Source organism: Microcebus murinus, chromosome 8 (assembly GCF_040939455.1).
Source record: "Microcebus murinus isolate Inina chromosome 8, M.murinus_Inina_mat1.0, whole genome shotgun sequence".
Taxonomy (NCBI): Eukaryota; Metazoa; Chordata; class Mammalia; order Primates; family Cheirogaleidae; genus Microcebus; species Microcebus murinus.
In genome coordinates this window covers 71,345,265-71,360,498 of record NC_134111.1, presented here as the reverse complement: position 1 = coordinate 71,360,498, position 15,234 = coordinate 71,345,265, and the positions used below count along the sequence as shown (strand labels likewise).

Genomic DNA, 15,234 nt, shown 5'->3' with positions numbered 1-15,234 from the left:
AAACACCTATCTTTTAAAATCCTGGTTGCCAATGTCTTGTGTTTCAGAGGAAAGCCAGCCAGCATGTAAAAGGTGAAGACAGGAACAAAGTCACCAGCAGGAGCATCGGATTAGACACGGCAGCGTCACAACCTGCAGAAAGCAGACACCCGCCTGAGGAGTGCCTCCTCTCTCCTTCCAGAGAATGCTGGACAAAGGAGGAGAGGCCAGCACAGCACAGCAGCTTCTCTGGGTTCAGCAGCAGCGACAGTGTCCTCCGGGAATTAGACGATGGACAGTTTGATCAGGAAGATGGAGTGACTCAGGTCACTTGCATGTGAGTCACAAGGCGACACAATGGAAGGCCCTATAAATAATTATTAAAATAATTGCCAACTGACTTTATTGTATTACTTTATCTGCATTTATGTAATATGTTTTAATTTTTCTAGATGCAGCTTTTCCTCTAATCTATATAAAAACTTTGGTGCAACCTCCCAGACAAGGAAGAATAACCAATATATTTATACGTTTAGAATCATGTTTACACTTCTCTCAACTAAAACATCCGTTTAAGCAGATGTTCCATTGGGTTATTAAGCAATAATCTACTTCAGTTTCTCATGAATGTACAAAGTATGCTTTTCTTACAATTCCTGGTAAGAAGACTGCATGCCAGTATTTCACCCAATTAGAGAGTTCTCAGGAAGTTAGTATTACTTAAACTGAAAAATAATCTTTCTCTCTCTATCTTTCACACACACACACACACACACACACACATACACACACAGCTGATTAGTGAAAGTAAATATCTATTTTTCTGAATATAAGAATTAATCCATATTTTGTCTTTAACTATAGCATATGCAAAGCAAACTACCATATATGTTAAAATGTTCTTTGAAAAAAATCTTTATTGTATGTCTTTGCTTTTCATGGAGCTTGAACATTCTTGCTCCTAATAGCCTAGAAATACAGAAAACAAAGCAGCATCTCTTAAAATTCAATATGAAAAGAACCCAAAATCTCAACATGTAAAAATTTTAATAGAAAGATTTAATATTCTTTCCCTTAAATTGCAAATACTATGAGGAGGGAAAACATCAACTTCAGATGGAAACTGAAGTTTTTAAATCTGTGTTTAGATTTGAATTATGTTTTTATTTTGACTTGCTAAATCCTGAAGAAGGTTGAAACCCAGAATTTTCAGTCCTGAAGGAGTAGAAAGTGCTCACAGCACCTGAGATGTGTATGCTGATGTATTTGTCCCATCTCTGCTCCTCTTACTCCTGCTGATTGGGATGCCTTTGCCTTGGCCCAGTCTTGAACAGGTAAAGATTAAAATTCTACAAAATAGAGGATTTTCACTTATCTAGGAAAGGCTTACTTTGAAAAGTGGGCACCTTCAAGTGAATTACAACCAACTTTGCTGTTGATAAATTCAGTCTATTACATATTTTTATTAACATTGATGTTGACATTGTAAGGTCATTTTAATAATAAAGTGTCATTTGTCATTGGGCTATTGTTTTATTGAACACAAATACCCTTTTAATATGTTTTATACATATAACATGTGTATTACATATTATCAAATATATAGTATAACTAAAGTAAGCCAATCTCCATCAATTGTTGATCAGATTAACAGGAATTATTCCAATTCTATCATCCAGAAGCATTACTTATGGAATTAAAGATTATTGTGCTCAGCCTTATTCTGTGGAAATAGCTATCAACAATATTTGCAGAAATGTTTTTTGTTTTGACTTTTAGATGAACCTGAGTTGTGTATTCAAGAGTTGGTGGATTTTTGGTAGAAGCAATCTTTACTTCTGGAGTCCACAAAATGTTATGAAGTTATGAAACACACGAATTGTACTCAGGTCAGACAGTTTTTCCCAATGCCAGGATCTACAAGAGGTAAAGCCGGGCGTGGTGGCTCACGCCTGTAATCCTAGCACTTTGGGAGGCCGAGGCGGGCGGATTGCTCAAGGTCAGGAGTTCGAAACCAGCCTGAGCTAGACCCCGTCTCTACCAAAAATAGAAATAAATTAATTGACCAACTAAAAATATATATACAAAAAATTAGCCGGGCATGGTGGTGCATGCCTGTAGTCCCAGCTACTCGGGAGGCTGAGGCAGTAGGATCGCTGAGCCCCGGACATTGAGGTTGCTGTGAGCCAGGCTGACGCCACAGCACTCACTCTAGCCTGGGCAACAAAGTGAGACTCTGTCTCAAAAAAAAAAAAAAAAAAAAAGACTCTTTCATCATCAGTAAGTATATATATAGGAGATTTAAAGTATTAGAGATAGAAATTGGCATTTGACTAAGGAAAAATTCAGGAAGATATCAGTCACTTTTTTTTTCTATTTTTAGTAGAGATAGAGTCTCTTGCTCAGGCTGGTCTGGAACTCCTGACCGCAAGGGATCCTCCCAGAGTGCTAGGATTACAGGTGTGAGGCATTGTACCCAGTCCTTTCTCTATTTTTAATCCATGGATTATTTCTTCTTATTAAAAAGCCTTTTACTAAAAAAACTTAGGAGTCTGTCATATCCTCAAAACTTATTTTATAAGCATTTACTCCAACAATTAACTTTGTTATGTAATAAATTTTTATAATAGTAAAAAATTTATGACCAGGTGGTTCTACAGCATTTTAAATATACATAAGTAGCTCTTGTTAAAAAAAAAAAAAGTACAAAACTTGCACTCTATATGCTTAAGGAGTTAAATGTGACTAATCTGATCATTATCTGCCACTTGTATATTAAGTTCTTTTCATAACACCATGTAATTCCTTAGGGGCCCGAGCATGTGAATTTTTAATACCTGTAAGTTATGATGAAAAAGTATCAAGGTCAGACATGGGTGTGAAGTTCAGCCATTGCCTTTAGTATAGTATCTATGGCACTTTCATCCTAGTTTTCAAGAACCACTTGTTAATCCCATCCCCTTTGGATGGAATATCACCCTAGGATCTTTCATGGACATTTAACACCTTATCACCAGGGAAATCGTTGCAGGGCTGAGGAGAGCTCTGTCGATGTCACAATTCCCTTCAGTGAAAGATTAATGGAGGGTCACCCTCTAGGATAGATTCTAGGGCTTTTAGGCATCTTCAGTCACCCATAGAAGCAGGAGACAGAGCTACAGTCAATCCAGATCACAGCTATCTCCAAATCATTTCTTTTATCAGGAGCAGGTGTTTCGATAATTGAATATAAATGTACCAGATGCATTTTCATTTCTTTCATTCCTGAATAGCCGAGCAGCAGTCTTATTTTCCTAGCCTTTCCTATTATTGATTCCTCACTACCATTCCTTCTGGGCTGGGGGACTGGGGCTATTGCCCTCGCCGTAAGGCTGAAGAGGATTTCCTTCTCTTCGTTCCTCAGGGCCCCAGAGTACCCTGTATGGAAAGACTAAATGCTGAGTGAGAACTGAGATGAAGTAGTTGCTAACAATGGGGAGAGTCTATAACTAAGCATGTTAAATAAAAATTTACTGGTGGATACGTAGAAAAACTGGCTAAATGCTAACCATCAGAACTTGTAGCACATCCATTTAAATAACATTTGTTGGCAATTTATCAGTCCTCAGGAATGAATTTTATTTGTGCAATAGCACAAAGTTTGTAGAACCAGGTCTGACAGTTAATTAAGTTCTAAGATGGTATCTGAGGTGGAAAATTAGGCAAAATTATAAAATATAATGAGCCTCATTTCTGGCAAGGCTTGTAAAGTTTTTGCGGAGACCATTGCAAAAATGAGTTTCAAAAATGTTTCAAGCATTGAAATCATTGTATCAAGTAAGTAAAATTGGTGTATGTATAAGATAAAGGTGTGAGTGTGGAGGTGATTCCTGGAAGGCTTATATATGCCAGTATTCTTACCTGTAAGCAAGAGAGCTGACTCATTTGGCAGTAAAGAAGTTTATTTCAAAAGATATTCCAGAATTGGACTTCATCAAAGTTTAAAATTTCTGTTGGTCAATACTCACACTTTAAGAAATGAAAACGTAGGCCACAGACTGGGAGAATGTATTTGCAAAACATATCTGACAAAGTATTCATATTATGAAGATATAAATGACCCCTATAAATTAATAATAAAAAGACATAGCACCTTATTATAAATGGGCAAAAGGCTTGGACAGATACTTCACAAAGAAAGATGGAGTATATTCCTCCCATAACGTATAACTAAAAACCCTTCTGTTTAGAAGACCCCCAGTGGTGAGTTCCTTGGTTTTATTTTGGCGTCATATATCTCAGACTTGGACCTGAAAAAGCCAGCAACCCAGAAATGCCAGTGTTGTGGACAAAATAAAGCTCTAACAAAAGCCTGATAAGACAACAAATAGACAATAATCCCTCTACTCCAGCCATGAACACCACAGAAAAACCTGTGGCCCCATCCCCACCTACACCAGCAAAAGCCAAGTGGGTAGCCTAGATTTCCACCTTCAAGAGGCTGTAACAAGGGGCCCCAACACCCTAGCCAGGGTGGTGACAGAGAGAAATGAGTAAGGAGCTGGGACTTTCATTCCTGCTGGACAGTACCAAGTCCTCCGACTCTCACTCTGCTGTGTTGGAAGGAGACCACATAGGGCGCTTGCACCTCCTCCTCCACCAGCAGGAATGAGCCATCTCTCCTCTCCCAACTCGGGTGATGTCAGAGGAAGCTTAGTGGAGAGTCAGGACTTTACTACTGCCACTGCCACAGCGGCGCCAATGGAGCCCACACAGACAGCTAGCATTCCCGCCTGCGCCCAGCAGCAGTAAGGAGCCACCCCCTTTGCTGTCAACAGAGGTCGCTGAACGAGAAGCCTGGTCTTCTACCTCCACGTGGCAATAACTAGATGTACATCCCATATCCCAGCTGGAGTGGTGTCACAAAAAACCAACTAACACAGAAGGTATAAGTAAGATCCAGAGTCTCATGATATGAAAATGCCCAGGTTTCAATAGAAAATTATTCATCATACCAAGAACCAGAAAGATGCCAAACTAAATGAATAAAAACAATAAAGTGTGCCAACACTGAGATGACAGGGACGTTAGAATTATCTTTAAAAGATTTTATAGCACTCATGATAAAAAACACTTAAACAAGCAATTATGAAACTAATGAAAAAATAGAAAAACTCAGCAAAGAAATAAAAGATTTAAAGAAGAACCAAATAGAATAGAACTTTTATATATTTTTTTTGTTTTTTGGGTTTTTTTAGAGACAAGTTCAGGATTTCTTGGAGATAAATAGAACTTTTAGAACTAAGAAATACAATAACCAAAATAAAAAGCTCCATGGATAAACTCAACAGCAGAATGGAGGGAACAAAAGAAACCATGAACTGAAAGAAAACAATATAGAAATTACCCAATCTGAACAACAAAGAGAAAATACACACACACACACACACACACACACACACACACCCTAGACCTTCAGGACCTTGGACAAGATAACAAGATAAAAAAAAGATCTAATATTCATGTCATTAGAGCTATGGTGGAAGAATTAGAGAAAGAGAATGGGGCTGAAAAAGTATTCAAAGAACCAATGACATTTGAGAGGTAAAACTCATCTAAAGTGATGGGAATCAGAATAGTGATTGCCTGTGGGAGGTTGGTTGATTGTAAAGGCAGACAAGGGAACTTTCTGGGATGATAGAAATGTTTTCTTTATCTGGTTGAAAGTAACACGGGTATATACAATTGTTAAAACTTACTGAACTATACATCAAGATAGGTACATATTACTACATTGTAAAGGGTATCTTAATTTTAAAATATATATTAGGGAATTCACAGAATTATTGGCAGGGCTAGATGACCAAACTCAATGCCAAGCTTCTAGGAACAATGTGCAAACCTACACAAGACAAGAAGCCTATTGGCTGCACCAACCATTGCTGCCAGGAGTCCAACTTTCTAGTCTACGACTGCAATTTTTTGCAGGACCCTGCACCCCCCACCACCCAAAACCCAAATGTTTCTGCTGACACCCTTGCCAGGAAAATGGTTGTCTTTTGTGCAGCTTTCTTCTACTTATGACTTACTTGTGAATCCAAACCTTGCACAGTTGAGCCTGTGCTCTAGCTTGGGAGTATCCTGGTTCTGCAGAATATGCAGAATATGAGTACTCTGGGTTCTGGGCAGGCAGAGCACACCAGGCTCATGATTCCCCAATCACAGCACACACATTTAAAAGATGGTAGTCAGCCAGAAGACAAGACACAGGTTTACGGCAAATAGTGGCCTTCTATGAGGTTTACTTCAAAGTAACAAAACCCCCTTGTGATTTGGATGACATTTTGCTGAGTATATTAGGTAGCTCGCAGGATCTGCAGAGATGAGAGACTGGGTGCCAAGCAGCCGACAACAAATCAAGCTGGGAAAGTGTCTGGAAAAGGTCCTGCTGCTGTCACGCAGAGATCCACTGATGGCAGAGATTCTTAACAAAAGATAGAGGAGGGAAGATACTGTTTTAAGAACACTTTTTAGGGCCAGGCTCGGTGGCTCACACCTGTAATCCTAGCACTCTGGGAGGCCTAGGCAGGCAGATCACTCAAGGTCAGGAGTTCAAAACCAGCCTGAGCAAGAGCAAGACCTTGTCTCTACTAAAAAAATAGAAAGGAATTAGCTGGACAACTAAAAATATATAGAAAACATTAGCCGGGCATGGTGCCACATGCTGTAGTCCCAGCTACTCAGGAGGCTGAGGCAGGAGGATTGCTTGAGCCCAGAAGTCTGAGGTTGCTGTGAGCTAGGCTGATGCCACGGTACTCTAGCCCAGGCAACAGGAAAAAAAATAAAAAAGAATGCTTTTTAGTTTTTAATGCTCAGGCTCTTGTCAGGGATAAAGGCCTCACCCGGAAACGGAATCCCTGTGACAGGATGCAGTTCACTCTCTCATCCATTCACTTATTGAACAAATAGTTACTGACTCTGCCAGACACAGTCTTGCTCTTATGGAATCAACAGGCCAGCAGAGGAGAAAAATAGTGAGTGAGTAATTATACAAATAAGTTTGACATTGCAATTGATGGAAATACTCTTACAGTGAAGGAAAATTTTCTAGGAGAGCGTATAACAGAAGAACCTAAGATACTCAAGGTCAAAGAAGACTTCCCTGAGCAAATGATATCTGATAAAATACAGCTTCTGATAATAGCATGTGTTTGTGGTGTTGGGGAGAAAAGACAGTACCTTTTCTTCACCCAGCGCAAGTGTCAAGGCTGACACCTCTGCAACAAGCAGATTAGCAAGAAAAAAGCTTCACGGATTTATTTAACAAAGTTTTACATGATGTTACCAAACCAAACTGGGGTCCACTTGCCCGGTACAGCCAAGCCAAACACTGAAGCCCAGAGTTGCGGAAGCAGAAAGGGGCTTTACTCCCAGGGCCCCAGATCTCTCACTCCTGGGTGTCTTAGAAGTCAGGGGATCTTAAAGGCAGGGATAATTTCAGGCAGGCCTGGCCCAAAAAGGTGGGAATATCCTGAAGTGGGGAGGGGCATAGATGGATTCAGAGAAGAAAGGAAGGTTAAGATGGGTGTGACAGGCCCCTTGGGAGAAATTGGAACAAAGAATAGCAGGTCAGAGTTCAGTTCCTCAGTTCCCCCTTATCTGCATTTTCCATCTTGTTGGGTTTCTGTAAAACAACTCAAGAGCATATACTAGGATATCACCTTTTAGTTTCCAGAGGAAACCCAAATACCTCATGACTCTGGCTTGCTTGGAGGGCCACTGTACCCACCAGGTTGCCCATTCACTTGTCAAGGCTAGCCAGGTGTCACAACATCCCCTGAAGGGACTCAAGGTTTTCCTTTATTTCCATGCTTGGGGGCGGGGAGGGCAGTAGGTCCCTCAGAGGAGTCCCTGCTTGGTTTCAATGACACAGGAGCTTCAGAAATAAAGAACCAAAGACCCAGGGAAAATTGTATTATAATTTTATGCTAAGTCTGATGAAAGTGCATAGTTGTGCAGCAACATGATTGGACAAAAGGATATGATCCGATAGTAATAAACTGAGAGGAATTTAGCAAGAATTGCCTGTTCAGATTATTCTGGGCCTCCCTGTGTATCATTCATTCACCTTAGTATGGAGCAGAACCCCTCTGGAATGAGGGTCTTATGATCTTCCTTCAGGGGAGATAGGTTAGAGTGCGACTTTTCTACCGTTTTTATGGGTTGCTTTGAGGGAAAGGAGTTCTGGTTTCTAGGACATGTCTCACCTCAGGGGAGAAAGAAGGGGGGCAGAAGTTCAGAGAGATCTTGCCTCTGAAGCTCTGCCTTTCACCATCACTCTTTTTCATGCTCCATTCTGATTCTACCTGAGGAATGATTTTTATTTCAACATGAGTATTATATATAATGAGCTCTAGGGTACTGGGGAGCCCTTGAATCTTTACTTGCAAATCAGTGAAATCTGAGGATTGGCAGAAGAAATGGTGCCTTGGATTTGGTGGGCCAAAAAGGCACATTCTAAAAACCTTATACTTAGGCTGGGCGTGGTGGCTCACGCCTGTAATCCTAGCTCTCTGGGAGGCCGAGGCGGGCAGATTACTCGAGGTCAGGAGTTCGAAACCAGCCTGAGCAAGAGCGAGACCCCGTCTCTACTATAAATAGAAAGAAATTAATTGGCTAACTAATATATATATATATATATATATATATATATAAAATTAGCTGGGCATGGTGGCGCATGCCTGTAGTCCCAGCTACTTGGGAGGCTGAGGCAGAAGGATTGCTTGAGCCAGGAGATTGAGGTTGCTGTGAGCTAGGCTGACGCCATGGCACTCATTCTAGCCTGGGCAACAGAGTGAGACTCTGTCTCAAAAACAAAACAAACAAAAAAAAAACCTTATACTTAAAATTCCTAAGGGTCTGATAGAGGTGGGTTGTGCAAAACTGGGGTTAACAGTAGATCTGTTACTCAAAAGATGGAGGTTCATTCACGTAGTGAGTAACAAACAACATCCCACGAGAATGAGAACAAGAATGCAGGCCTTGATGAGTAGGAGTTTTAATCACTTGCAGCAAGTGAGGAGAGCACTGGGAATATTTTCCAAAGCATGTCTCCCTGATGGAAAGTGACCTGGGGTTTCTATGGGGTAGTAGAGAAAGAACAGGCTATGTCATCACCTGTAGGGGGGTGTAGTTTCCCTTATGCATGTGTGGTTAGTTCCACATGCTAGTACACAGGAAGCATGCTATGGTAATGAAGCTATATCTCCTCCCAGGGTAGAGGCTGCCAAGGGTGTGTCAGGGGCTAGTTTTAGCTACAGGGTCTCCTCGTAGAACAAAGGCTGCAGAACAGGTTGATTGCTCAAGTTGATTGAATTCCTATAGTCTCTCTAGACCCTCCTTTCCTAGTACAAATACAGCCGTATTATCTGGTGATAAAAACAGACTAGCCTGGACAACATAGCCAGACCTTGAGACCTCATCTCTACAAAAAATTGTAAAATTAGCCAGGCATGGTGTCATGCACCTGTGGTCCCAGCAACTCAGGAGGCTGAGGCAGGAGGATCACGTGAGCCCAGGAAGGAGTTCAAGGCTGCAGTGAGTGAGCTGTGATCATGCCGCTGACAGTATATTCAGGAATAGAAAATCCCTTTCATTCCATCCATAATTCCTACACAACCAACAAGCTCATTTTGCCATGCACCATACTACATTCCCCCTGCCCAAAGAAATGCTTGAAAAATCTCTCTCCTCCCAATTCCCCCAAATTATCATTAGTTATTTTAAATCCTGTTGCATTAACACATTTAACTATGTTCAGATGTTCAAAATAACAGTTGGCCCTCTGTATCCATGGGTGCTGCATCCATGAATTCAACCAGGTGTGGATCAAAAACATTCAGGAAAAAAATGGATGGTTCCATCTGTACAGAACATGTACAGACTTTTTTCCTTTTCATTATTCCCTACACAAAACAGTACAACAACTATTTATGTGACAGAGTGAATGGCCTGAAATAGGGTAAAAATGTTTTACAAGTTGTCTCTTTAACGCCCCCCAACTCTCTGGGAATTAAACACTGCCCAAGGCCAGTCATTCAGAGGGTCGGGGGAGTATCTTTTGTACCACAGGAGATAGCTCAGTGGAATTGTCCCTGCAGAGGTCACACAGTTTTTTTCACTGGAGATGGAGTCAATGGGGTTAAACAGCAATAATCCCCAAGCTGAAAACTTCCTTTAAAAGCTCTGTATTTCTGCTTATAGGGAGGATGTGGTACTTTAAGATGAGAGTCTGCCATCTTCCTCATTTGCTGGCAAATTAATAAACTTCCCTTTCCTTCTCCTCAAGCAACTTGTCCTCATTCTTTTGATGTGGCCTCAGGGACAAGTGCTGAACTTTTGGTAACATTTTCATAGTATTTACATTGTATTAGGTGTTATAAGCAATCTAGAGATGACTTAAAGTATATAGGAGGATGTGCATAGGTTATATGCAAATATTACACCATTTTATGTTAATATAACAACTTGAGCATCCGTGGACGCTGGTATCCTTAGAGGGTCCTGGAACCAATCTCCCACAGTTACTAAGGGACAACTGTACACAAATACAGCACTAAAAAGAAAATCTTCATTGATTGCTAAATGGAAAGGTTGTGAATACAGCTTAGAAAAAAACTTCTTGTTAACATAAATAAGTAAAAGGGATGTTTTAATAGAAGTTGTTGCCAAGACTCATAGCCTCTTTATCTCTAACTAGTCATGATATTAATATAAGCCATTATTATATCATAAAATATACCTTGTGTGTTATTCAGTGAAATTTTATAACTTTATAGGAATAGAATTTTCATAAAGCAACTTTAAAATGAAGAATTGAAAACTATAAATTTTAAGATATTCTAAATTTACAGACAAAAATTAAAAACATATAAGGATGCACATTCATAACTTATTTTCTTTTTGAAGTCACATATATCACATTTTATTTCTTCTCCAGTAGTCTCAGTTCTAGCTTTCAAAAAGCTGTGCTGTTTACATAGCTATTATCTAAAATTTATTTTCTATTATAATTTGCTCCCAAGATCATAAATACAGTGTTTAAAATGGTTCATTTACTTACCCATGTAGACAGATATAAATATATTCCTAAATATATATATTTCTATTAAGGGAAAAGCTGCTTTTTTTTCTTTTTTTTTTTTTTGAGACAGGGTGTCCCTCTGTTGCCTGAGCTAGAGAACAGTGACATCATAGCTCACAGCAACCTCAAACTCCTGTGCTCAAGTAATCCTGCTTTAGCCTCATGAGTAGCTGGGACTACAGGTACACATCACCATGCCTGGCTAATTTTTCTGTTTTTTGTAGAGATGGGGGGTCTTGCTATGTTGCTCAGGTTGGTCTTGAACTCCTGGCCTCAACTCTCGATCCTCCCACCTTAGCCTCCCAAAGTGTTGGGATTGCAGGTGTGAGCCACCATACCTGGCCAAAAAGTTCCTTGTAAGAAAACATTCATGCAATATGTCATCTGAGTTGTTTATAATTTCTTGCTTTATTCACTCAGCTGGATCTAGATTATCAAAGATAAATTTTTGTAGAGTAATGATTTGAAATTTCATATTTCATATCAAATCACTTGATGCAAAAAAAGAGAAGGCAAAGGCCAAGTAGTAACAACTGCAATGTGGAATTCTGACTCAACCAAGCACACCTGGGTCCAACTTAAGACGTCATCAGGTTAGTGCTAGACTGTATAGGAAGTCCTTGGGGAATAATGGGTACATTGTGAAGCTTCTGGCATACTTGTGAATTAGCTAGTGAAAGCTAAAGGCAGATGGGATTTTAGCCAGTTGACGGCTGGCCTATTTTTAATTTAGAATTGTAAGCAGGAAAAGGGGCTCTTTTATAATCAGCCAAAATCACAATAGTCATTAAGATATGCCCTGGGAATAAATCAAGGGTTGTGGAAGTCCCCAGACATCCCGAGTAGTTAGTGTACTACATGCTGCTGTACCAAATACTCTAATAGAGGAAATGATTCTACACAACTCTCAAATTCTAACTTGCTCCCAGAGACTCAGACAATGACTACAATGTTAAGCTCTGGCCCCAAGAAATACTTCTGGGTCCAACTAAATAATCTCATCTTTTACTGTTGAGATCACAGGATCTGGCTAAAATGCAACTTGGGTGTTTTAAAAATTGAGATTACCTGATGGTGCATGTTTATAATGCTGGTATACTGAGAAGTCACAGGGAGGGGATGCTGGTTTCTCAGGACCATCAGATGATCTTTTCTCCTGGCTGTATCTCCTCTACATTAACTTCCATGCTTTTCGGGGAGTTGAGGCCCCAACTCTACAGCTATCTAACTGTGGGAATTCTGAAGAGTCATTAATTCCCGTGGCCTTTGTTTGCTGGTGTTTTTGTTTTATTTTTAAATCTGCCAAACAAGAAGACAAGAAGAGGGAGACTCAATAATCTTTAAAGTTTCTTTTCTAGCTCCTAAACATGTTTTCTTATTCTCTCCTTTAGATTTGCTAAATAATAGCAGCACAACTAAGCCCTTTTTTTTTTTTTTTTGAGACAGAGTCTCGCTTTGTTGCCCAGGCTAAAGTGAGTGCCGTGGCGTCAGCATAGCTCACAGCAACCTCACACTCCTGGGCTCAAGCAATCCTCCTGCCTCAGCCTCCCAAGTAGCTGGGACTACAGGCATGCGCCACCATGCCCGGCTGATTTTTTCTATATATATTAGTTGGCCAATTAATTTCTTTCTATTTTATAGTAGAGACGGGGTCTCGCTCTTGCTCAGGCTGGTTTTGAACTCCTGACCTCGAGCAATCCGCCCGCCTCAGCCTCCCAGAGTGCTAGGATTACAGGCGTGAGCCACCGCGCCCGGCTTAAGCCCTTTTATAATAGTTGTGCTAAGAAGAAGTTGCCAACACTTATTTTAGATTCAGTCCCAAAATAAAACAAACCCTAGACTGCCCCAAACAGATAAATATCCTCTTCAGTCTAGAATATGCTAAACAAGACTGTACAAACCTGATGGCAAAAAAATTACTATCCTTCAGTGCCCTAAAGCTTGGGTCCCCAACCCCCCAGGCCACCATTCTGAGAGGCCTGTTAGGAAATGGCCGCTTATCATCACCTGAGTGCCCAACCCCCCACACACACACAGCAGCCCGCTCCCCCACTCTCGGTCTGTGGAAAAATTGTCTTCCATGAAACTGATCCCTGGTGCCATAAAGGTTGGGGACCGCTGCCCTAAAGCCCCCAGACCAGCTAGTATGGGACTTACTTCTTGAGAAAAGAAAAACCAATCTCCTCTCTACCCACCCATATCCACTGGAGATGTGTTTGGAATTCTGACATGGCAGCCTCCTCACTTTGTAAGCTGTTAAAACATTACAGACCTATTAGCACTTACCTGATTTCCCTCAATTGAATCAAACCAAAACACAAAAGGGTTACCTTCAATGTTAATGCTTTGGTTAAAGGTCCTCACAAACAGTATTAGTCTCATTGTAAAACACGGCTTTTGATTCCATCAAGTGGTGTTCGACATGTCTCAAAAAGCTCCCACATTCAAAAAACAAAATAAGATAATTTCTTCCAATTCTGGCAACAACTCTGGTTAGGGGCAGCAGGTCAGCTGAAAAGCTACTCTCTCCATTTTGTTCTGTTTCCTCCAGCAACCCCTGCAACAGTGGGAGAGGGAGATGATGACAAACGCATTCCTTCCCTTAGGAACCTTCCTTCATGGTGAATTTTTTACTACTGCTAGATTTATCTCCCCCAGGGAAAACACTGGCTATAATTATTTTTTCCTGGTTTGAAGAAAGTGTACCTTTTATCTTATATTCTAAATTTCCCAGTGATTTCTAGAACATATCAGAGTCACCTGGGAAGTTTTTATAATAAAACCCAGATTCAGACCCTCCCATGCTTCAATCAGTTTCCAAGGATGGAGCCCAGAAATCTATAGTTTTCAACTCTCCCTTTGTTTTCTGATATAAAAAGAGGCTTAGAAAACATTCTTCCACCCCCTTTTCTTCCATCTCTCCTACTCTCTCTTTCACAAACTGGTAAGCAATGTCACTTAAATAAGTTTTATGCATCAACTAAATGATCATATCGTCCAGAAATAAATCCATGCGTATACAGTTAACTGATCTTTGACAAGAGTGCCAAGAATACACAATGGGGAAAGGATAGTCTCATGAATACAAAGTGCTGGGAAAACTGGGTATCCATATGCAGCCGCATGAAATTGAACCCCTATCTTACACCATACACAAAAATCAACTCAAAATGGATTAAAGACTTAAAAGACACTGCAGGGTACAGTGGCTCAAGCCTGTAATTCCAGATATTCACGAGCCTGAGGCAGGAAGATCATTTGAACCTGGAGTTCAAGACCAGCTTGGGAAATATAGTGAGACCCTATCTCAAAAAAATAAAACCCTAAAAATATCAAACTAAAAAGCTCTGCACAGTGAAGGAGACAATCAACAGTGAAAAAACAACCTAGGAATGGGAGAAAATATTTGCAAACCTATACTTGATAAGGAGTTAATCTCTAAAATACATAAATCTTCAGGCTTGGTGCCTCATACCTGTAATCCTAAACCTCTGAGAAGCTGAGGCAGGAGGACGGCTTGAGGCCAAGGGTTTGAGACTAGCCTGAGCAAGAGCGAGATCCCAGTCTCTATAAAAAATAGAAACATTAGCCGGGTGTGGTGGCACGTGCCTGTAGTCCCAGCTACTTGGGGGACTGAAGTAGGAGGATTGCTTGAGCCCAGGAGTTTGAGGCTTCAGTGAGCTATGATGACACCACTGCACTCTAGCCAGGATGACAGAGCAAGACTCTGTCTCAAAAAAGGAAGGAAGGAAGGAAGGAAGTGAGGGAGGGAGGGAGGGAGGGAGGGAGGGAGAAAAAAAAAAAAATATATATATGTAAGGAATTTCTACAACTCAATAGTATTATAAAATAACTAATAGCCCAATTAAAACCTGGGCTAAGGACTTGAATAAACATTTATCCAAAGAAGATATACAAATAGCCAAAAAGTATATGAAAAATGTTCAATGTTTAGTCATCAGGGAAATGTAAATCAAAACCACAAAAAAGGCCGGGCGCTGTGGCTCACGCCTGTAATCCTAGCTCTTGGGAGGCCGAGGCGGGCGGATCGCTCGAGGTCAGGAGTTCAAAACCAGCCTGAGCAAGAGCGAGACCCCGTCTCTACTATAAATAGAAAGAAATTAATTGGCCAA

General features: G+C 40.6%; 1 protein-coding gene across 1 annotated transcript in view; it reads left to right on the top strand.

Moving 5' to 3' along the window:
* Nucleotides 1-1,501, top strand: part of RFTN2 (raftlin family member 2) — a 60,205-nt gene extending 58,704 nt beyond the window's left edge. The window contains exon 9 of the mRNA XM_012777007.2: nucleotides 48-1,501. Coding sequence (XP_012632461.1) covers nucleotides 48-320 — 273 coding nt within the window. The 3' untranslated portion in view covers nucleotides 321-1,501. The remainder of the gene's footprint in view (nucleotides 1-47) is intronic.
* The last annotated feature ends 13,733 nt before the right edge of the window (nucleotides 1,502-15,234 follow it).